This window comes from Pelodiscus sinensis, chromosome 20, assembly GCF_049634645.1.
Source record: "Pelodiscus sinensis isolate JC-2024 chromosome 20, ASM4963464v1, whole genome shotgun sequence".
Taxonomy (NCBI): domain Eukaryota; kingdom Metazoa; phylum Chordata; order Testudines; family Trionychidae; genus Pelodiscus; species Pelodiscus sinensis.
Window position 1 is genome coordinate 22783233 of NC_134730.1, and position 23805 is coordinate 22807037.

Here is a 23805-nt window from a genome sequence, read left to right on the forward strand (position 1 = left end):
GGGAAAGTTTTTTTTTTCATCCTGCAGAAAAATTTCACAATTCTACAGTCCTAAAGCTGACCAGAAAAAAAAAAAGCCTAAATGCAAAAAGCTGTTGGTTGGCAAGCAATTGTCTAAAGGCGATTGTTCAAGCATCACTGATACCTATCTCGCTGGCGGCTGGTTACAAAGCAGAGCCTGAGAGCACAGAGGTTGGCAGGCGGATTGAGCATGGAAAGGGTTAAAAGAGGGGTTGCCTGTCCCTTTAAGGCACCGGGAGAAATGCAGGGATAATACGATTGGGGCGGCAGGATCACTTACTTCTGACGTTCCAAAGCCTGGGGGAGTTGGCTGGAGATTGTTTCTCTTTGATAAGGTCCTGGCAACTTAGTAGCAACTCCAGAGATGAAAAAAAAAATTCCCAGTCTAAAAGCTTCCATTAAAAAAAGAAGCAAAAGCATAAAAACCCTCCTTTGAACAAGCATGCACTCGAGCTGCGTGCTAGGCGGCCCCGAGATGGTGCAAGAGGAAGACGTGTGTGAGGGTGGTGGGGGGGCTTGGAGGGGGGGGGAGTAGGTGTTGCAGCAAGGCGCTTATCTCCCTTGCAGGACCGTTCTCTCGGTTCTTCACTTTGATGTGCACAGTTAAACCCACAGCTCAGTGTTTGTTGGAATAGCCCGGAGGACATTTGGTGCATGGAATGACTGCTTGAAACAGGACCTGAGTTGAAAGAAGGGGGGGTGGGGGGTCAGGAGAAGGAGGCGAGGGCTCCGATCTTTTGTATTTTTTTACAAGGGGGGGGCGGTTGTTGGTAGAAGGAGAGGATCACGCTGAACTCTGTTGCTTTTACTCATACATTCCGTACACCCCCCCCCCCCAGTTTCGTCCAATGCTCTCAGATGCTATTGCAAAGCCAGAGAGGAGGAGGAGGAAGAAGAAAATATAGGGGTGGGGGGGCAATCGGTGCAACATTGCGGATACTTTTGGTGGAAAAGGGCCGGGGGGCTGTTTTAAGGAGGAACGGACCGGCGGCGGTGCAGAGAAAACTACTGAGGATCAATGGTAAGTTGCAAAAGAATGTGTGTGTGATCCTAGCGCTTGCCTTCCTCCCCCACCCCCCGCTTCTCCCTCTCCGGGTCGCTTTGATGTGCTCTTCGCTGGGGCTTTGAAGTTTTAAGGAAAGCTATTTATGTGCTAGCTATGGGCAAGCAAGGCTGGGCTTGAAACCAGAGTGGGGTTTATTTTATTTTTGAATTATGTTGCAAAATCGAGATCTCGGAGTCTTTATTTTCCCTTTTTTGCAAGAGGGGAGGCTTTTATTTTATGGGCATGGGGGGCGGGAGAGAGGCAGACCTAGCAGGATGCATTTTTGTTAAAGGTGGATGTGGTGAGAATGAGATTTCTCTCCTCTCCCCCCCCCCCTTTCTCCTCCTCCATCCCCCTCCCACATCCCTCAACACCCCCTGTGAACTCCAAAGAGCGCTGCACGCTTAGTTAGGGGTCAGTTGTGGCACAGGATTCGAAGGAAGCAAGTAGCTTAGGACTCTCTCTCTCTAAGATCTCTTTCCAACCTCTCATTTCTCAGCCCGTCGCCATTTCTGGAGCAGGTTTTTTTTATTATTATTTGGCAGGATTGTCCTTTGAGGGCTTGGCGCCTCCTGGATTGTTTTTTCCCCTCTTCTTTAGTTTTTATTTTTGGAGGATCTCTCTTTTATTTTTTGGTGTTTGCTTGCAGGAGGGGTGGCTGGGTGTGTTTCTTTTTGCTCTAAGGTGGGGAGCAGAGGGTTGAGCTTGGAGGAGATGAAAACCCGGGCACGGGATGCTTGCAGCATTCAGGTACATTATAGACAAGGGGGGAGGCACTTTCTCTTCCTTTTCTGCAAACAGGGCTCGATCTTGCAAGTCTGACTGATGATAATAGGGTTGACACATTGAACTGCTTGTGTGTGAATTTCTGCTTGGGTTTGTGCAGCAGCGGCGGGGGGGGGGGGTAAAACTAGGAACTGAGTTCACGTTTTCTGATTAGTTTGAGAGCCTTTCACATGCTCATTAAACCAGCTCTTTATTGGATGGAAGCAAGTTTTATTAAAACGGTAGAGAAGCTTTTAAATCTGCAACCTTACTGTTTACTTTTTTATTGATTTTTTTAAATAAAAAAATCCATAGCAAGATTTAGTGAGTTTCGCATTTACCTTCTAATGATGGAAACTTGTTCTAATAAAAAAGTCACTAGTGAGTCAGTCTTTGGAGGCAAAGGGGTGGGTGATTATTTTTCCTCTCTCTTTCAAACTTTTTAACAAGTGCATGTGCTCAACTTAACCTAATCCATGGGAGCTTTTTTTTAAAGATGTTAGTTAACTTCTGAAATGAGTCAACTGTTTTTTTTAATGAAACATTGTAGCGATTTTTCCCCCAATTTTTTTCTTTCTGAACGTGCCGTTCCAGAACAGCATTGTGCTAGAAGGGCTTCTGGTGATCATAATCTAAATTTTTAAGGAGTGAGAGGAGAGGGGGTAAAATGGAAACCAGATGCCGAGGAAAGCACGTCTTGTTCCTGCCTTGAGTTATCTACAAAAAAGAGGCAAAATTCAGGCGGGAGGGGTGGATTTTTTGTTGTTGTGTGCGTGCGCAAAACTAGTTTCTCCTGCAGATAGTAAAACAGAGCCAAGTTTGTGTCTGATGATGCTGTCAAGGGGAGATGGTTACCTATATTTTTTTAAAGAGGGGTGTCTTCACTGGAGACAGGATTTGTGTTGTGATTATATATGCAGTGTATTCAGTGAAGGGTTAATTCTTTTTCTTTGAAATCCCCCCACCCCCAGTTAAAAGTGTGCCCAGAGTTCAGAAAAGCATATCTGATACTTTTGATTAACACTGTAGATAGCTGCGTTGCTTTTTTTTCTTTTTTTTCTTTTTTTGAATGTGAAGAGTTGAAAAGCCTGTTTACTTTTTGTCTTTGATGTTGGGTGGATCTGGTTTTGATTAGATCAATACTCTTTTCTTTTCTCTTTTTTTTTCCAGAGAGGAGGCTCAGAGGATCTCCTGCTGACTTGAGAGAGAGGCGCACACACACACACAGGCACTCACACACACACACACAGATTACTGAGGACCTTAAGGGAGGCAGAAAAACCCTACCAGAAGAATTTGTGGAGCCATGAGCAGTGCTGTGTTGCTGACTCACCTTCCGGACCCCAGTAGCAGCTTTCGGGAAGACGCCCCCCGCCCCCCTGTGCCAGGGGAAGAAGGACACACACCATGCCAACAGCCTGCATGCTCGTTTGCCATGAAAAGCCAAAGCATCAAGGCCATGTCAATTTCTTCCAACCCCAGGAGGAATGAGGATGGTCTCGGAGAGCCAGAAGGCAGTGCATCCCCAGACTCCCCTCTGGCAAGATGGACCAAATCCTTGCATTCCTTATTGGGGGACCAAGATGGTGCCCATCTTTTCCGGACCTTCCTGGAAAGAGAGAAATGTGTGGATACCTTAGACTTCTGGTTTGCCTGCAATGGCTTCAGGCAGATGGACCTTAAGGATACCAAAACTTTAAGAGTCGCCAAAGCTATATACAAAAGGTACATAGAGAACAACAGCATTGTTTCCAAGCAGCTGAAGCCTGCCACTAAGACCTATATAAGAGATAGTATCAAGAAGCAGCAGATCGATTCTATCATGTTTGATCAAGCACAGACTGAAATTCAGACGGTGATGGAGGAAAATGCTTACCAGATGTTCTTAACTTCTGATATATACCTCGAATATGTAAGGAGTGGGGGAGAGAATCCTGCTTATATGAACAGCAATGGACTGGGGAGCTTAAAAGTGGTCTGTGGCTATCTCCCAACCTTGAATGAAGAAGAAGAATGGAGCTGTGTGGACTTGAAAAACAAAATCTTGCCTTCTGTTGTTGGACTATCCAGCAAGACTTTAAGGGTTACAGCAAATGTCAGAGCTACGGAAACAGCTGAGAATGGATACAGGTAAGAAAACACACTGGAATTTAAAAAAAAACCTTTTTAAGGACTTTGAGACTATTCCACTTTGAAAGGAAGAAGTGGGCATTCAGTCTCAGATGGTTTTAAAACAGGATGCAACATACGCCAAAAAAAAAAAAAAGTTTTTAAAATGGTCTAATTGGTTAGGCATCTATTGGTGGAATCAACATAGATGCTTATCTCTACTTTAAATATTCAGGTATTTATTTTGTTTTTTTTTATTGCTCTTTTCTGTAGAGAAGAAAAAGCACTACCTTGTGCTGTCAAAGCTTATTGGCTCTTCCAGTTCTTCTACAACAAACACTTCATAGCAAATGTATCTTTGGACACTTATGGCAGCAACCTGCAAACATTTTATATGTAACTGTAAAGAGCCTCCAGAGAGGCATATGAATAATGAACTAACGTTTCACCCATTTCGCCACTAACCGGTGCTTAAGTGGATTGGTTCCATGGGATGCAATTGTGTAGTGATGGAGCAGGAAATGTATGCACTGACTGCATAGTAAGACACACACAAAGTTTGTATGTGTACTACAGTCTTCAAGTTCATTATTGGTATCATGCAAAAGCCATTCCAGATGGCTTTGAGTCAATATACATAAGAGCAGAAGAACATAGGAGCAAGTACTTGGGGCTATGGTAGCCATTCCAGGTGCAGTGTTATAGTAGGTCTGGTGTTCTCTTGAAGGCTGTGTGCTTGAAGTTAAACTTACTAAAGGCTGGATCTGTGTCTTAATACCAAGTGTAGAGTGTGTAGTATCTGTTATGCACACCAGAGGCAAAGTCTTAATTAGGTACTTAGGCAGATACATTTCTGTGATCCCAAGTCCCTGTTTTTTGCTGTATGCTTTCTTGAAAAGGTGGGGGAGGGGAACAAGTAGCCCCTTATAGAGTGACCATGATCATAGTCCAACTGATGGGCAAAATAGTCTTCTGAAAACTTACTTTTCTTCCCACATCCCTTCTCCCCCACCTTTTCCATTAAAGTGATGTGCTTTCCCTTGCATACTCTGTCTGCTAGCCCAGATGCACAAGGAGTTTGTTTTTCACTGTGGAAACGGGTTGACATCTGGTTTACAGGAATTTTGAGAGCCTTTTCTGTGATTCATGGACATTAGAGGGCTTCCGGCTTCTAATTCAGAGGTATTCTGCCTCTGAGAGGAAGGTGGCTGTAGGGCACCTCTGTGTTCCTTCCCTGACCTTCAGAGAGGCTGCAGCAGTGTGGCCTTTCCTGGTGCTGTGGTGTGCAAAGTGGATCCAGGGACTGTGGGATTAATTCAGTGTAAATCTGGAGTGACTCCTCCTTGACATCTATGGAGTAACACAATCTTATATTGGTGTAATTGAGAGCAGTATTTGGCTCTTGGTCTCTTTGCTCAAAAAGCTGGTCTCGAAGAGGGGGCTGTCCAGCTCCTCCATTCAGGGGAGTTGGCAGGTCTCAAGTCCTACCAGTAGCCTGTTTGTGGGGAGTGCTGTGAACACTCCTCCCCTTGCATGAGCATCATGGCTCCACATCTACTGGTTCTCCAGGATTGAACCCTGCTGCTTGTCCCTCAGCTGTGATGTTCTCTATCTTTTGGTCTCTTGGAATTCATTGCCTCCTTGGGAGTGGATTTAACATTGTATTGCTTCTGGCTCAAGAGAATTTTTTTTCATAAATCATAACCATGACCAGTGTTGTCTTCCTGGCTAGGAATACTGATGGCCCTTGTTCCTTGAGATTGCAGCTCTGTTGAGTGGAGTGTATTTTTTTATTTTTACTCTTTTCTACTTAGATGTCAAATCTGCCCCCAGGAGGTGAGGCAGTGCTGTTTGCTTTGATCACCTTCTCTTGCATGTCCAATAGCTTTTGAATCACGATCTCTTGACTCCATGGAGAATGCAGAGATGGGAGGTCAAGCAGAGAGTCTTCTCCATCCAAAAGCCAGGAAACTGTGTTTTCCCTCCTCCTCTAAGTTGTAGTTGTTCAAAGGTGTGTGTGGTGGGGCAGGGGGAGGAGGGGAGGCTGCGCGCGCGCGCACACACACACACACTGGTGGCTGAGGAGTGCGTGGAGTGGATGAGTTGTCTCATCACAATTCACTACTCACTGCATTTAGGATTGGACTTGGAGCTTGATAAAGAAGAGCCTTCATTGGCTGCTGGCCAAACCACACCTCCTGGTGTGCATGTGTCACACACATTCAGAAATGCTGTGTGTTCACAGCAGTTCAGGTTTTCAAAGCAGTCTGTATCTTAGCTACCTACATCTGCCACCGTCTCCTAATGCATTTCAATTGAATCCTATTTTTGTCTTACCTAGCTATACTGAAAAGTTTGAAAAAATGGAATTTGGGGTGTATTAAGTATTGGTTATATATGTGGGCACCTGATGGATATATATATATATATATATATATATATATATATATATATATATATATACTGAGCTTGTTTCAGATTTCCCTCCTCCTTAGAAACACTACTTTTTTTTTAGACGTATGAGATGTGTATCTACTGGCTTGTGCTCGCGGCCCTCAAGCCACTGAATTTATGTTGGACCTAAGAATGTGAGAGAGAATCCGCCCAATTATTTTATTTATATTTGGTTCTGAATTCATCATGTATGTGTTTTTGTGTGCATGGAGCGTTTCTCCTGCCTTTAGAATGCTGCCTTTCTATATAATATATTGTTATTCAATCCAAGGTGGACTCATCTGCCTCCCATTAAGTTCTCTGTTCTAACATCAGTGAGATTGGCCTTGCTTTATAAGTTGGGGCTAGCAGATGGCTCTCTACTGGCTCAAAGTGTGCTTCCTGTCCTTTGAAAGAGGCTGATGGAGCTCATTTTGTGTGAAGTTATTGAAGCCAAGTTTGGCTTCAATTATCAAAGTAAATGATGCCATTGTAAAGCTATGCTTGAAGCAGTGTTCCACAGTTAGAGCATGGAAGCTGTGATTAACATAGTTTTGCTAAAATATATATTTTAGGGGTTTTTTTTTACCCCTGATTGTCCGGTGACGGTTGTGTCAGTAAAATATTTAGTAAGATTCAGTCTTGTCTTGAAAAACACTGCTTGAGGATTTCTTTCTCAGTGTATCAGTCAGTCTGTGGTTTTAACTACCAGACTGCTTTTTATTTCAGGGTTGACTGTGTGCACGTGCTGATCAAACATGCTTTTACATGGCATAGTTGTAACGGGGGTCCAGAAAAGGGCCCCATTAATTCTAGTTGCATTGTAATCCCATTGTGACTTTTCCCCCCCATTGCCTAGCATAATGTATAGAGCACTACATAATGTGTGTCATCTCATCAAGATAAGAATAGTCTGAGAAACATCACACTGCCTCTGACGCTCAGCTCTGGAGCAACTGCTACCTGACAGCTGAAAACACTTTGCATATTGAGTTTGAAGATTTTTGTGTGTGCAGAATCTGCATCAGAGACCTCCAGTTTCCATAGGAATTTAAAATCCTTCAAGGCAACTTGATGCATCTGGGTGTAATTACTGTAGTGTGGTCAAGTTTTTAAAAAGTTGATCGTGTAAAAACCCCAGCCCTAATCAGTTTTCTTAAAGAATGTGGGAATTTCTGGATGGAGCTATTCTGAAACTTTTTCTGCCCTCTTTTAAAGTAAGATGATTAAAGATAAAGTAAAAAGTGTATGTGTGTGTTTTAAATTAAACCAAGTTCTGAAAGTGATGTTAATTATGCTGAACCACTGTTGAAATTGTATCTTTGGGATAGAGAGGGTCAGTTTTGGAGTACTCACAATACTTTGTTGGTATAGGGTAGGTTAAAAGCTGAATTTAGAGAGATGACACACACACTCTGAGCCATCTTTCTATAAAGTGATTAGATAGCACCACTGATTTTTTTTTTAAAAATAAGGTTGCAGTGTAAACTGTCAAATGATTAATTGCTTCTGTATTAGCATGATTAAATGGCAACACGGAACATGAAATAAAAGGAAGGTACTTAAGACTCACTTAAAAGCAGGATTGCTTAGTACATATGGTGAGCATCTTGAAACCAAATACTTTACAATAATAACCCTAATGGGTCTGGGTTTTGTGGAAGCAAGACATTAAACAGCTTCAAGTAGAGTGATAAAAAGTAGAGGCTTCAGCCTTTCTGTTTGCTACCAAAAACTAACACTGGCCTAAAGTATGTCAGTGGTACCTTATAAGCAAACTTATATTATCAGGAGAGCAGTATTTATTTTAAAAGGACACTTTTTTTCTTCTTCTTTGTGATAGGAAAACTTGACTTTCATCGGCATGTGGAATGAATTTATCTTTAAGACTTGCCTTCTTTCCTGTGGCATTCCTGACTATCTTCTATTTTTTTAACGTAAAAAAAAAAGTCTTGATCTTCCCATTGAAATGACTTTGCATGCTTTGGAAAAGAATGTAATCCCAGCTGGGCCTAAATACCTGACTCTGTGCAGCAAGGCCTCCTGCAAAGCTCCACTCTGAACCGGGGGCCTACAACTTCAGTCATGCTGTTTGCAGTAGGGCTCTTTTAGCATAGGGGCCAATCCTCCTCCTTCCCCCACCCCCTTTGCTTAAGCCTTTGCAAAGGCTCATGTTTTCCCCTTGCTAGTGAAACAGAGGAATGCAACACAGCAGGGGAGTAGGGGGAACTTGTGTGTGAGAGAAGTGAGTTAAGACCACTGAAGAGGTCGAAAGTGGGTAACAGGGGCAAATGAAACAAAGGGACTAGAGATACTAGCGGGAGGGGAAGTGCTGCTTTCCATTAAGACAGCTGTGCTGCTCACTTAAATCAAGCTGGCCTCCTCCAATCCCAGAAGCGGTGGTGTGGGGGTGGGGAGTTTGAAAGCCCATTTTAAAACCTGTGGAGCATGTGATCCTGTTCCCGAGGCCCCAAGTGCAGTGTAAGTGACCCTAATTATTAAAATCAGCAGACCTTATCAGATAATGAGGTTCTGCTTTGATACACAAACTCAAAAGCGGAACAGCCAAGACCTGCATTTATGTATAAACAAATATATATCTGGAAAAAAACTCACTTTAAAACCCCTTGGCACAGACTATTTCCCACAGATTGAAAGACTTGTAAATGAATTTTAAACTCTTAAAACTTGGAATTGGTTGGGTTGAAACATTCTCCACCGGCTAGGGGGTGAGGGTACCTGGGGGGCCTTTACCTGGCTCTGTAATGCAGATCAAACTTTTCAGAAGTGTCTGATAATTCTTGATTTCTCCACTCTGGGATACCCAGTTTGACACCCCTAAGGCTTTTCATCCATCCCTCTCTCCTGGTGCATGGATCTTAATTGGCACTGAGTGTTCAGAACTGCTCTAAAATACAGTCCTTGGCACCTCCAAGGTGTTCCCAAAATGACGGGCACTGAAAGTTAGAGTGCTCCTGAAAGTTGGCATTTTAGTTTCCCTCTTTGTAAAGAGGACACCAAGGCACTCACCTTTGTAAGAGCCATTTGAGATCCTATTGTTAAGCTGGCTTGTATAAATGCATATTATTTATTAGTACTGTAATTCTAAAGCTGGTCAGATGTCAGTGGTTGTGGTCAGTTATCTCTGATGCCTGAAAGGAGAGGCAGTACATTTTTCAAATGCACCAAAGTCCTATTTTCAGAAGAGACTTACGCATGTAGTAGCTTTGGTCCTAATGACTTTCAGTGCCCTGGGGGTCAGATTTTTAATATTTAGGTGCTTGTGATCTCAGAAGCATGCTTTTGAACATGTCAGTAGGTGCCTATTTGTATCTTCAGGCACCTAAATACCTTTAAAAATCAGGACTCGAGTCATTTTTGAAAATGAGATGTTGGGTATGTAAAGTCCTACAGGATGGCTGAGGCTGGCATGGGTCAGCTGACTAGGGCTTTGGAGCTAAGAACATGCAGTGTAGAGACAGAGCGTGGACCTGAGTGACTAACTCTATTTTTATCTCTCCCACCAAAGTACCACTCCGTGGCTCTGAGAACTTAGTGCCTGAGCTTTGTACAGTGGTGTAGACCTACACTTGAGAAACCCAAATCCCTTAAGTGTGCTGAAAAACTTAGGTTAACAGTACGCAGCCGCTAGCTTGCTGATGTTAGTGTTTGTGTGGTTGGTGACTGGGTAGTTCTGGACCAGCCTAAATTCATGTTAGCTGTCAAGATAAACTTCTTGTGGGCGGCAAGAGCTTAAGCATTCTGAGAGCGTGATGGATGCAAAACAGTAGATGAATAGTTTTAAAGCCATTCTTTGTGTCTTATGTGCACACTTACAGGAGTATGACACTAATGTTCTGTCCTTTTTTTTTTTTCCAGATGTAAAAATAACTCGACCCCTATTTTGCTTGTCCTTAGGTCATTCAAGAGGAGTGATCCTATTAATCCATACCATGTGAATTCTGGCTATGTTTTTGCCCCAGCAACTAGCGCAAATGATAGCGAAATATCTAGCGATGCGCTGACCGATGATTCCATGTCAATGACGGACAGCAGCGTGTAAGTATTCCTCTTTAGCGAGGTCCTTTGGAGTTTGCTTCTTGAAAACTAACTCTGCTGATGTCCCACAATGACTTGCAAGGAGGGATAGTTCTATACTCTTAATGTTGCTTCCACTTCCCATTGGACATGAGGCCTGCGGGAACTGAAATCCTAAGACACTAAGAGGAGTCTTCAGCCATCCAGAAGTATTGCTGATGGCTCTCCTATCTACTCATTTGACACAGTCTATTGGCTGTAGTAACCGTGATGGGTGGCTCATCCCTTTTGGTTTGTTATTGGTTTTGCTTCTTTTCACCAGTTCTCATTTTAATCTCTAAGGGTCTGTCTGCACAGCACCTGTTGCTCAAAATAAGTTACTCAACTTGAGCTATGCAAATTGTGTAGTGTACTTTGAGTCCATTTTGAAATAGCTTATTTTGTCATTTTGAAATAACCCGCTATTCTGAAATGTCCCTTACTCCTTGTGGAACGAGGTTTACAGAGATATTGGAATAGCGAGCCCGTTATATTTTGAAATAATGGGCATGCTGTTAAGATGCGGGTTAGCTATTTTGGGATACCCAACTTCCCAGGAATGGAGCAGGCTCTGGCATTAGGAAGGCAAGACAAGGGATGCCCTGAAGGTCAGTTCTGGAGTGGCCTAGTGGATAGGGCATTTGCCTTGGGAGTGCAGAGCGGTGGGTTTGAGTCCCATCTCCCCTCCCCCTGTGCCAACACCAGTTTTCCCTCTGGTATCCTGAAATAGCATCACAGTGTAGACATAGCCTAACTGGGCAAGCAAACAGGTTCTCCCATATGCTGAAAAAATAGAAACACTGCTACTAACACATAGAATGTATTTGTATTTCATCACACCTTTTGTTTGAAAGCCAAGCATCCTTTAGGGTGTAAGCATCATAACACCCCCCACACACACCCCAAAAAACTTTCTACATTAATTGCTTTCTGTCACTGGGATTCACCAATAATGTCAGAATCCACACCAACAGGGTTACTGACCTGCAGGGACAATAGCTGCACATTATGATCCTTCAGAGAATTGTTTGAAATGAGCTGTCTGGATTAAAATGTCAAGAGTCTTAGGAGCCTGTGGAGGAGAGGAAGGATGGGCCAATGGTTAAAGACCAAGCTTGAGTATCATGAGATCTGGGCTCTGACACAATTTGCTGGATAGCCTTGGGCAAGTTGCTGATCCTCTAAAATGGGGGTACTTGTCTTTCCTCATGGAGGTGTAGTGAGACTTAATTCATTAGTAGCTATAAAGCACCTCCAGGGCCTCTGATGACAGGCAGTGTATTTAAGTGCAGGTCACACCAACGAAACAGACCACGTTTTCTGGAAAAGATGTGTGTTTGCTAAATAAAATGGTGTATTCAGCACATTCATCTCATGAATGCCACTCCTTCAGTGTCTCTGTTGGAGGTGTATACTGTATATTTTTTTTCCCCCAAAGACCCGCTTGCTGGCTTTTTAAAGTCCTCCGTCTGCTTCATAATTATGTGCTCACACTTTAATGGAAAACAGAGTGGGGGGGGGGGGGGGTTTATAACAACAAAATCCTAGCTCCACAAACAAGTGCATTTTTTTTTTAAATGCACATGTGTGTTTTGAACTGATATTCTGGAAAACATAGCTTGTTGTCCCACCGGGTTCTCTTATTGAACAATATTGGCATTAAATAAAAGAGCTGAATCATAGGGTGACTTCTTTATTCTTACTGGCTCTGGTTGTATGTGATCATGTGTCAACAGAGCATTCATTGGGTTAGTCATTTCTGGACCAATGTACGGTCACTTGGGATTCACAGGGCTAGGATTATACCCTCTCTTCACAGCAATGCCAATTGTAGGCCTTATACAGATGAGAGCACTGAGTGAGAAATAAAGTGCATGGTGGATGAAAGGCTTAACTGAATCGCTTTCAGCCTATTGTTAGTCTAGGGGAGCTTAGAGGGGATAAGAGGGTAGCAGGCTGCTTTGAAATTTACTTGAACAAGTGAATAGGAGCTCCCCATAAAGCAGTGCATGAAAGGAGCTTGGCTGTTTTTTCCTGCCATAACAATAGTGAGTGCAGACTGTGAGGAGCTTGGGGAAGCTTGGCTCATTAAACTGCTGGGAGCTTCAAGTTTTTTTTGGGGGCCGGGGGGAGAGCAATGAGAGAGGAGGGGGCATGTGTGTATTTCAATAGAATGCAGAAGGTTTACATGGGTGTTAAGAGACAAACCTAGGAGAGAGAATTCCTGTTACAAACGGAGCCAGTCCCCGAACTATTGAGTGCTGGTTTCTCTCTCTAGCCACACTTAGTCTGTGGGGGTGGGAATGGCCTGACTCCTGGGAGTAATGAGGGGAAGGGAGTGTAGGGGGTATTTTGTTTTTCTCTCTAGAATGTTTGTGCGTGCACACGTATGCACAGGGAGGTAGACTAGCTAACATACACAATTAGCACAGGCCTGATGTAAGTAAAACTGCCTCTCCAGAAACCTCAGCAGCTATTGCCAATATTGTCATGGAACCTGCATACAACTTCTGGGACTGGTTTTCTTCTCTTCCCTGGATTGGGTAGAAAATGGACTTTGCTAGAGAATCTGAAGTCTTTCTAAAACGTTTTGCTGAGCGCAGTCTCGCCATTGTCACGAGCAAGTCATGGTGTCTGTCTTGCTGCAAGTATGTAGCTCTCCCTCTTTAAAACAAGACTAACTTTTTACTATTAAATCAGTGTAAATGGAAATCAGCTTCTAATGGAGTTACTCCCTATTTATACAAATGTAAACTGAAGAGCAGAATATGTCCCATTAAACTCCATGTCAGTCATACCAGCAAAGTGAGCTATGATTTAAAAAAAAAAAAAATCTTCTACTGAATTGTAACTGTAGGTAAAATTGCCAAACAATACATACTTCGTGGTTTTAGTTTAAACGTCTCCTTGACATTTAAAAAACATTAATTTTGTAATAGTCACAAAGCATCATGCAAATTTCTCTCTCTTGATTGGGGGAGGGAGAAGAGGAAAGGGGATTTTTTTTATTTGCTTATATCTTATTTATGGATTTACTTTGGACACAGGGGAATGCTGCTGAGCGAACTTCAAATATTACCTTATCTTACAAACCAGGCTTTTGATGTTGGCAAGATCAGAGGCTTGTTTCAGAGCCATTGCCAAATGAAGATGGGAGTGAATGCATATGCGCATGAGTCTGATATTTCAAAGCAGCAGTAAAACTACATTCAGGTTAGGTCAGGCACATCTGAGTCAAAAGGCTAAGATAATTGGCTCAGTTTAAATGGCAGCTGACTGGAAAGAAGATTTCAAACTAGTGTTTCCCCCAGAAAGAGATTGGCTTTCCACCAGGCTGGTTAGCTGAAATGTTTATAATTAAACTATACTATTTAGTGCCTAAACTCTGTAGCTCTTCAGCCCACAGCTTTTAGTAGCCAAGAAATGTGAGTGCAAATGTTTACTGCTGGAGAAAGAGAAGAAGGTTATGTTGAAATGGCCTATTTGAGGAACTCTGTTTAAAAAAAACAAAACAAAACACCCCCTCCTCGCTCCAAATAGTAATCTTCTGCTATGCACTATAACATCTGGCAGAGCCTAGCCCTTTAAAATAAAAGGCACTTTCTAGTTGTCATTGTGGCCTATACACATTTCAGCTTCAGATTTTTCTGTAATATCTTTTTCTTATTGCACCCGAGCAGGCTGTAAACTCCCCACACCAGCTGCATGTCTTGCCTGTAATAAGTGATTGCCCATTCTTGTTTCCCCCCTAAACCTGGCATCATCCTGGTGCCTCATTTTATGTAGAAGACCTACATTTAAAAAGCAGACATCAAACCAACTATAAAATTGTCTCTCTTCTGTCTTTACAAGTCCTGACTCTTTCCAGGCTACTAAGTTCCCAGCTGAATGAAATGTCTTTCCTTTCCTAAAAACTGTATCTTGCCCCCCTTGTTACTAGCTGCAAAATTCTCCTGATGAAGCGAGCAAGAAGCTGATCCTGACTCCTGTGTAAATGCATTGAAGAGAGGTCAGAATTGGGCCTCCTTCTTCTTCCTGGCTCATTATGCTATCCTCTTTTCCGTACCTTTTCTGCAGTCATCCATGCCATATGCGCCCCACACCCTATCCCTTTGCTGCCTTCCACCTGCAGGCCCCTCGTTGTGGCTGTGAAATGAGCCTGACCATGGCTAGAGAGATGTTTGTATATTTGTTTCCAAGCCAGCGTCCTCAGTTGTCTGCTCTGAAAGAACACCTGCACCACACTTGGGCTACATCTACACTGCAGATTTTGCACAAAAACTCGTGGATCATCCACACAATAAGTGCGTTTTTGCTCAAGAAAAAGTATAGTAGATCGTCAGAAGACAGGGCTTTTTGCACAAGAGTTATTCCTCTTTCTGCGAGGAATAAGCCAAAAGACGTGTGTGGTCAGACAACTTTCTTGCATAAGAAACCCCTATTGGAAAAAAGCACAGGTGTGCTGATGGCCATTGTGTGACTGGCCATCTGAGCTTTCTTGTGCAAGAGCGTCCATGGCAGCATAGATGCGTTCTTGCGTAAGAACTTTTTGCGGAAGATCTGTTCTTGCGCAAGAAGCCTGCAGTGTAGACATAGCCTAGAAAAGCCCTGGTTGCTTACTGGCTGAAAATGGTGCTGGATTGAAATTCTTATGACAGGAAGGTAAAGTTTAAACCAACACAAACTGGGCAAGTCTAAATGGAGCTGGAAATTCTGTCTGGCTACGTCTACACTGGCGGCTTCTTGCTCAAGAACTTGCCGGGTGTCTACACTGCACGCGCATTCTTGCGCACGTAAATTTACAGTACAGCGTTGGAAAATAGGGCTTCTTCTGGAGGAGTTATTCCTCTCCCCATGAGGAATACTCTCTCTTGCGCAAGAGGGCTGTGTAGACAGGCAACATGAATTTCTTACGCAAGAAACCCCTATGGCTAAAATGGCAATCAGAGCTATCTTGCGCAAGAGAGCGTCCACACTGCCATAGACGCTCTTGCGCAAAAGCACATGCCAGTGTAGACGTGCTCTTCTGGAAGACTTTTTGTGCAAGAACTCTTCTGCAAAACAGTCCGTGTGCAAGAAACTGCCAGTGTAGACGTAGCCTTAGTTTTTTGCGGAAGAGGAGATGCAAATGGAGTACTCGTTTACAAATCTCACCCTCTCATTTGCATATTCTCTTCCAGTCCTTTTTGCGCCAAAAAGCCCTATGTAGATGGGGTAATTTTTTGGAAAAAATCCCCTTTTGCGCAAGATCCTATAAACCTAATTTTTTGAGGAATAAGGGATCTTGCGCAAAAGTTTTTTTCCCCAAAAAATGGCCGTTTACACAGCAGCTTTTTTCACAAAAACCTCTTCCGCAAAAAGGATCAGAGGAGAATATGCAAATGAGAGGATGAGATTTGCAAATGAATGCTGCATTTGCATTTCCTCTTTTGCAAAAAACAAATAGTGTAGATGGAGCCTGGGTGTTTGGAGGGATCCGTGGTACATGAAGAGGACTGGTATTGGAGCTGTCCATCTAGCCCTGTGATGTCCCAACATACTACCCACATGTGACTACTTGGTCGGTTGTGTGTGGCTAGTTCACCATAGCAGTAGCCACTATAGTGACTACTATTTCAGAACTGGTTGGCCACCATGGATTTAGTCCTTACCACAGAGTGCAGTGGCCGAGATGAGCAAGATTGCAGTCAGCGGTTCATGTGGTGTATTTCTGCTGACTTGGAGGGGAGGAATACTATAGACAGGGCTTCTGTTCCCTCCCTCAGCTATCGCCTCTCAGCCATTAGAGCTCTGAACTTCAGGGATATTGCAGGACAGGCTGCATTTGGGCTAACGTTTGTGCAGCCTTGTGTGTTTAGTTGTAGCCAAAGCTGGTTGATATTTGACTAAGCATGTGAATTACTAGTTGACTATCCAATAAGCATTTGCTTATCGGATAGTCTGTTGACTGGTTGATTTCCCCGCCCCTCCCCCCCCCCTCCCCCCCGCTGCAGCCTCTAGCAGATAGTGGCAGCAAAGAGGGGGGGAAGGGTTACTTCAAATCGGCAGCAGCGCAAAGCTGAGCTGGAGATCAGCTGTGCGGTGGCTGCCCCTTTGAAACGCCACCTCCATGTTTCACTCCCCAGCTGGTCTTGGGCTCCGTACAGCATTTCCCCAGAACCCGGGGTTAACTGGGGAGCCCCCCGCTGACCCCAGGCTCCATGGCTTTGAAATGTACAAGAGCCCCCACTAGGGACTCTTGTACTTTTCAAAGGAGGAATGCGGAAGTGCTTATCGACTAGTCCAGTAGGTGATGGAAATTCCATCGACTACTCGACTAGTCAGTTAACCGTAATTTAACATACTTATATTTGACATGCTGCTTAAAGGTGGAGTTTCTGACAAATAGATAAAGGCAGATAGTTTTACGCTAGTTGGAAGAGATTCAGGGCTCTTTAATTTCTCTGTACGGAAAGTCTAATTTAAAATACCCTTGCCTCGGATAACCCTCAAAGACAAAGAAAATACCTCTTCCCGATCCTCATGAATGAGCATTGACCTGGCTCTTAATTTTCTCCCATCCTTGCCTCCTCTGGCACCTCCACTCCTATTGCTGCTTTTACAACCTCTGCTTTTGCTGGCATGGCCGCAACGCCAAGTTCAATAGATATTCTCATACTGTTATTGCACCGTCTTTCATCAGGAGCATAAACGTTTAGTGCTCGTGATAAGGGCTGATAACGTCGGCCGTGTACGGAATTGTGTAGACAGATGCCAGGCGTGATTCTCCAGAGGGTGTTCTCATAGGGGGCTCCGTGCCTGAGTTGCTGCTCTGAGGCAGAATGGAGGGCAGATTTTTCATTAGGAACCAACCCAAGCACCTCAAACTCGCTTGTGACCAGGGCAGCGACAGACTTTGACGGGTGCCGGGAAAGGGGAGGGGCTTGACTCTGTATTCTCTGGATTGGGCTTCTGACAGAAGGGGTGGGGCTGTGGTCTAGTCTCCCCCACCCAAGCCTCAGCACCACCCCAACTACGGGGGGTTCCGGTGGCAATTTAAAGGAGCTTTGGCTCCAACTCCTGCTACTGCCCGCCCCCCCCATGAGTGGCCCTCCGTGTGACATAATCAGAGTCTCCGTGGTGACTGCCCAGCCTGTTAAATCATTGACCCAAACATCTTTTCCCTTGACCAAGTCTCGGTTCATTTCAAACAGTTCACTGGTTTGACCTTTTTCTTCAGTCTTTGCCCCTCCATATCACTTATGAATGAGTTGCTTTGTAATGGAAACTTAGAAGCACTAGGGCTTGTCTCTCAATTTTTGGGCACCCATGCTCAGGAACCAATAATGGGGCCCAAATTCCACCGGGTCCCACCTCCCTTTGGGGTAGAGGCTTGGTGCTTCCAGAACATTGGCCCCTTCAGCTTGTCTCAGGCCAGGCACCCAAACATTGAATCGCACACGCAACGAATCACTAGTCACTCTTTGGAAACATTTTGGCCATAGTCCTTTCATTGTTGTGACAGTGGGAAGTGGTGAAACTTTGGTGGGAGAGTGGGATGTCACAGTATTTTGTTGGATAGGGAGGTATTATCGCTTATGGATTTAGGGGAAGAGAGAGGGGGTGGAGACACTGGAGCATAAAGACTACAGTTGTTCCTCAAACTTGTGGGGAATCTGAATAGAAACTCTTGATAACCAGCCATGTTTTTTGACCACTGGACTATTCATGCTCAAAGTCCATTCATTCATGGAGCGTATGTCCATCAATGGCTATTAGCCAGGATGGGCAGGAATGCAAAACCATGCTCTGAAGTGTCCCTATACTCTCCTTGCTAAAAGCTGGGATGGATCGCTCGATTCCCTGTTCTGTCTTTTCCCTCTGAAGCACCTGACATAGGCCACAGTCAGAAGAAAGGTTACTGGGCAAGATGGACCTTTGGTCTCACCCAGTATTGCCGTTCTTATGTTCTTAATGCTGATATGGGTAGATTTTTGCATGGCTAGACGACCACGTACCTCATTGCGCGAGTGGAATTATTGCAGCTGCTGTCTTGATGGCAATTGTCACAGCTCTTCTCACTTCGTCCAGGGAATTGTTTTTGAATGCTCTATCCCAGTGGGTTGACACAACCAGGAAGGAGAATGAAGTTCCATTGCTTTAGAGCTGAGCTCTGTTGCTGCACCTTGTATTGACTTGGCTGGGTTGTGCATGACAACCTCAAAGGCATCTTGGGTCCCACCTACTGGGAGAGAGGTGAAAGCTCTTCAAAGTGCTTTAGATTTAGCATCTTCCTCCAGACTGCCTACAGTTGGACATGCAGAACAAGTGTAGGAGCGGTGTGCGTGTGTGTGTCCAACTTGTGCTGTTAGTCCCCAGTCTATATACAAGGCAAGAGGCCTGTTGAAGTCAATGGGACTCTGTAGAGGTCTATCCATAATAAGATGCCTTCATGACTGGAGCCATAGCTTACTTTGCAGCTCTTGCTCAGCTACTGAACAGTTAGGCCAAGTGTCTTAGGCTTGAAAAAAATTTTTTTTAAGGCATTAATCACCCTGGCCAGGTCTACACTAGGAGATTAGTCCAAATTTACTAAGTTTGATTTCTCGGCTCCTGATTTTACAAATTTGAAGTTCTGTGTCCTCACGAAGGGGAAGAATCGCATGTAGTCTGAGGCAGGTTCCATTAATGTGGACGTGCTACCTCGGACTCAGAGCCCCATGAAGCACTCTGGATTTCTGGAGGCTAATACATTCGAATTAACAGCGCTGGAGCATCCACACTTAACATTATTTCGGACTTAGAAGTTTGGGAATAGTGTTACTCTTCATGAAAAGCAGGACTACAGAGTTCAAATTCCACGTCCTCTTATTCTGGAATAACAGGCTTGGTAGTATGGACACATCGCCATAGACTTATTGACTTCACTTGGAGTCCTGGATGCTCAGGACTTCAGAAAATCAGGCTTTTCAGACTGTTTCAGAGAACATGGAAGTGACTTTTTGGAAAGTACATTGCAATGGTCCATTGACTTACAGCATAATATGTTGGAATACATAAGCCTAGGTTATCCTGGTTGACCATGACCTGTCTTTTCTGTTTGCAGAGATGGAATCCCTCCTTACAGACTGGGGAGCAAGAAGCACCTCCAGAGGGAAATGCATCGTAGCGTTAAGGCCAATGGTCAAGTTTCTCTACCTCATTTTCCGGTAAGTTTGATGCGCTCTCCTCTGAAACAGGGCTGAAGAAAAGGTCCTCTAACAATGCTATGCCTTGCAATGCTGGAAGAAACTGGGAGAAATCATTGCAGGTTTAAAGAGACGGGAGGCAAATGGCTTCCTTCTCATCAGCTTATTGCATCCTTTGTCTCTGAATACAAAGACATTTGGGCTACAGAAATGTAGAAGTAGCAGGCTCATTGCGCTCACTATCTTTGGCTTGAGTTCTTCGGGCTTATTCTGAAAACACAGAAAACTCGAACATCCACTTAAAACACTTCTGAAAAGTTTGCTTGAATAAAGTCGGATTGGTCATTGATTGGGTCCTGTCTCAGGTTTTTTGACTTTCTCTGGATGGCTGCAGGCGGCATTCCTGTCTAAATCTTGCCTGTCCCCCTCCCCCCAAACCCTTTTCACACCTTCTTTGCTCTGGTGATGGTTGTGCTTTGCTTTTCCAACACTGCCCCAAGCCTTCAAAAACACAGTTGGCACTTAATCTGATTTACTAGCTTCCCCAAAAGAGAAACATGGGTATCCAGTATGTGCCTTCTAATAATAATAAAACAACTTTATCTGCCTTGGTTTCGAGAGAATCCTGTTCTTCTAGTTGTGTTGCACCTGAAGACTAATTCTAATGCGTTGACTTGTTAATTTAGTGCAGACTTCAGGAAGGGGCTGCTAAGTCCTGCAATGAATAAACTGTTTACACAGACAAGTAGAAACCTATCTTGTCTTGAGATTAATATTCCAAAATTCCTCTTTCTTCAGTAGCAAGACATTTTAGATCATGTTTCTGGTGTGGGGGGTATGTTGGCTTGCATGGGGATTTTATTTTGGGGGAGGGAGCATGTTCTTCACCCCCTCCTTCTATAAAGAAAGTTCTGTAGCTTGAGCTTGTAAATTAGATTATTTTGTCCCAGGGCGTGCAAATCGACTTTCTCTGTAAGGCAGTGCTTTGATCAGGGACTGAATAGAGCCGGCTTGTGTAAGAGTGACAATTTCCAGCAGAGTGGCCTTTTTCTCCCCTCACATCATTTCTGGAGCTAAGTGGTTGTCGGGGAGAGTCCCTGCCTCATCTGGTGGGTAGTATGTGAAAGAGTTGGCAGTTCAGCTTTCTGCTTCAAAAAAAAGGGGGGGGGACAGAGGAAAACCAGGGGTGTGAGGGAGAAGAGGGTGAGGGGAGAGAAGATGATGTCCGGAAGGAGGAGGAAGAACTCTGGTGGGTGGTTTCTCTCTCTCTCTCTCTCTCTCTCTCTTTTCTCCCATGTTTGCTGCTTTTGGCAGAAATTCTCGTTTGCCTTTTTATATTCTGCACTTGATTTGGAGATGTTCCCTTTTTCCCTTGATAGATCTGCTTGAGGCAGCCAAACTCAGCAGTGTACCACTACTAGCCTGCAGCAGCTTTCTTCATTTTCTGTACAAAGAGATTGGGGGGAGGGGGGGAAGAGATCTAGGACACTGTTGAGACAACACTACCTCAAAGGTGCCCAGTGTGTAGCCAGGAAATAAATTACCAGTCCTTCTCTGATCTGCAACCGTTTGACTTTTTTTTCCTCCCTTTTTCTCCCCCATCTTATTTTTTTTAATTTCCAACTCCTTTCTGTTTATACTCACTTTATTCCTTCAGTTAAAGTCTCTCCCTCCCACCTCAGAGGTTTTTTTTTTTTTTTTTTTTTTTTTATTTGATGTTTGACAACAGTCTTTGAAGATTTTCTACTTCAGAGTAGCTACTGATGGGCTGGTTGTACTACAGAGAGAACAAGCAGGGTTCCTCAGAGTGCGACCAACTGCTCCTGCCGAAGGCAAACGCTAGTGGGAAGGATGTCACTCCATGAGGCCACAGTGTTCGCTCATAAAAATCCAGAGCAGGCTATGCCTAGTTGCGGTAGTCTCTCCATCCAAACATGGAGACACAACAAGCAGAGTGGGGCCAGAAATGCTGCTCTGGCTAAGCTTCTGCAGCTGGCATTGCCTGCTAAACATGGCTTATCCCTTTTGCCCCCGCGCTGTGTAGAGAACCCACCGTCTTCCGAAGGAAATGACCCCCGTGGAACCAGCTACCTTCGCTGCTGAACTGATATCCCGGTTAGAAAAGCTGAAGCAAGAGCAAGAAACGATGGACAGTTTGGAGGAGAGGCTACAGCAAATCAAAGAGGTAGGAGGATTAACCCCTCCGGCACCGGTGCACAGCTTGGAGCCTGCTGATCCGACATCTTTCTTGGGGGAGAGAAGGGGGGAAGCAGGAATGTCATAGCCTGTCTGCACTTAGCGTAGGGGGAGGTCTTTTCTTTATAAGCTTTGTATGTTGCATGCTTGAATGCTCTGTCCTCCGTCCCTATGTATCTGCTGTCCGGCAGCCATGCAAGCTTTGCATTCTCTGCCAACCTCGTGGGAAGAGCCCCAACTTCGGTTTTTCATGTGTCTCTTACTCGTGTTGCACCTTCAAGGAAGAAGAGAAGGAGGGCTCAGAGCTGCCTGCCAGCGCGCAGACCAATCGGGAGGCAGGAACCATGCTGCATCCGCAGCACCCACTCACTCTCTTACCATCCGGCAGCTACGAGGAAGACCCGCAGGCCATCCTGGATGACCACCTCTCGCGAGTGCTGAAAACTCCCGGCTGCCAGTCGCCCGGTATGGGGCGGAACAGCCCCCGCACCCACTCCCCAGACCGCCTCCCGGGGGGCAAGCCACTGCCAAGCGCGGCCTTGCCCGCAGCCTGCACGCTCATCAGCAAAGGATTTATCAGCAAGCAGACCACCAAGCACGTCCACCACCACTACATCCACCACCACACCATCCCCAAGACGAAAGAGCAGATCGAAGCCGAGGCGGCGCAGCGGGTCCAGTGTTTCTGTCCTGGCGGTAGCGATTACAGCTGCTATTCCAAATGCAAGAGCCACTCCAAAGGGACGGAGCCGCCGCTAGCTCCGCTGGAGCCGTTTGGGTAAGTGGCAGGGATTTCGCCATAGCTGTAAATGTTAAACAATTTCTCGGTCAGAGGGAGGTGGAATTGATTCATGGGGAAACAGCCCCTTAAAAACCGGGCCCATGGGAAAGGCGGTCGTGACCCAAGCACAGCGTATTAATGGTGCCTGTTGCGGGGCGGGGAATCTCGTCCCTTTTGTGTCTCCTCCTTAGCAGAACTGGCACGCTGACTAAAAGGAATGGCAAGGTAACGGATGGCGTCGCCCAGCCGGCCGGGGAAGCTGGTCTCCCCGTAATGCCTGGCCTCCAGCTACCTGGGGGCGAGACGGATCGGTCACAGAACGTCTGGCAGTGGATGCTGGAGAGCGAGAGACAAAATAAGCACAAGCCTCATAGGTAAATATACATCTGTCTACAGCAATATCGCTCCCGGTAAATATTTATATATTACATAGGCTGTCTATTTTTACAATCGCTAAAAACAAATGAGACTCTTTGCTCCTCCGGTTTAATATAAAAGCCATTCCGCAGAACCAGAAAAACCACAAAAATGTCATGTTTTTGGCAGTAAACCCTTTTCATGTTATGACAGACTTTGGAGAGGGAGCAAGCAGACTAGGAGCTGCTATTGAAGTAATATTTTCCAGCTTTTATAAGCCGGTTCCTTCCCTCTTCTCTCACCCCCCCCCCTTCCCACCCCCAGCACACAAAGCACAAAGAAGGCCTACAATTTGGAGTCCACCAAAGGGATTCCCAGTGAGCGCCCAACCCGCCACCACCTGTGGGGAAACAACACTCACCCCCGTGGGGTGCAACCTGCCCACCCGTTCGTCCAGGATCCCACCATGCCTCCGCTGACCCCGCCCAATACCCTCGCCCAGCTGGAGGAAGCCTGCCGCAGGCTCACAGAAGTGTCCAAGCCTCAGAAACAAAGGTAACTACAATGCCAGGGGGAGGGGAGTGAAAAGTTTCCTAAACTTTTCCAGCCCTGAGTATGCCTCATTTTCTTAGCTCTCTATGATAGACAGACGCCCCCTGCTGGGAGCGGGCATGAATGGCCAATATGGCTTTCTTCTGGAATGGAATACCAAGAGCTTTATTTCAGGCTGCTTTTTTTCCTTCTTCCCTACTCTGTCTCTGGGTACCCCCCCATCTCCCAAGGGGCATTACTGGTTAACTGGCTGGCAGGCAGATGAACTAAGCAAGCTAACAGTAGACATCCAAGTGGCTAGAA

The 23805-nt window shown here is 45.0% G+C and overlaps 1 protein-coding gene across 7 annotated transcripts in view; it reads left to right on the plus strand.

Annotated features, from left to right (window-relative positions):
* Positions 1-629: 629 nt before the first annotated feature.
* Positions 630-23805, plus strand: part of AXIN2 (axin 2) — a 31725-nt gene continuing 8549 nt past the window's right edge. Inside the window, exons 1-8 of one of the 7 annotated variants that reach the window (XM_014569324.3) lie at positions 630-1041; positions 3001-3960; positions 10252-10431; positions 19535-19637; positions 21661-21801; positions 22094-22590; positions 22785-22967; positions 23275-23505. In XM_014569324.3, the coding sequence (XP_014424810.2) occupies positions 3137-3960; positions 10252-10431; positions 19535-19637; positions 21661-21801; positions 22094-22590; positions 22785-22967; positions 23275-23505 (2159 nt within the window). In that variant the 5' untranslated portion in view covers positions 630-1041; positions 3001-3136. Of the gene's footprint in view, positions 1042-1434; positions 1816-3000; positions 3961-10251; positions 10432-19534; positions 19638-21660; positions 21802-22093; positions 22591-22784; positions 22968-23274; positions 23506-23805 lie in introns of those variants that run through there. The other 6 variants (XM_014569320.3, XM_014569328.3, XM_006110565.4 and 3 more) reach the window with 6 other exon arrangements.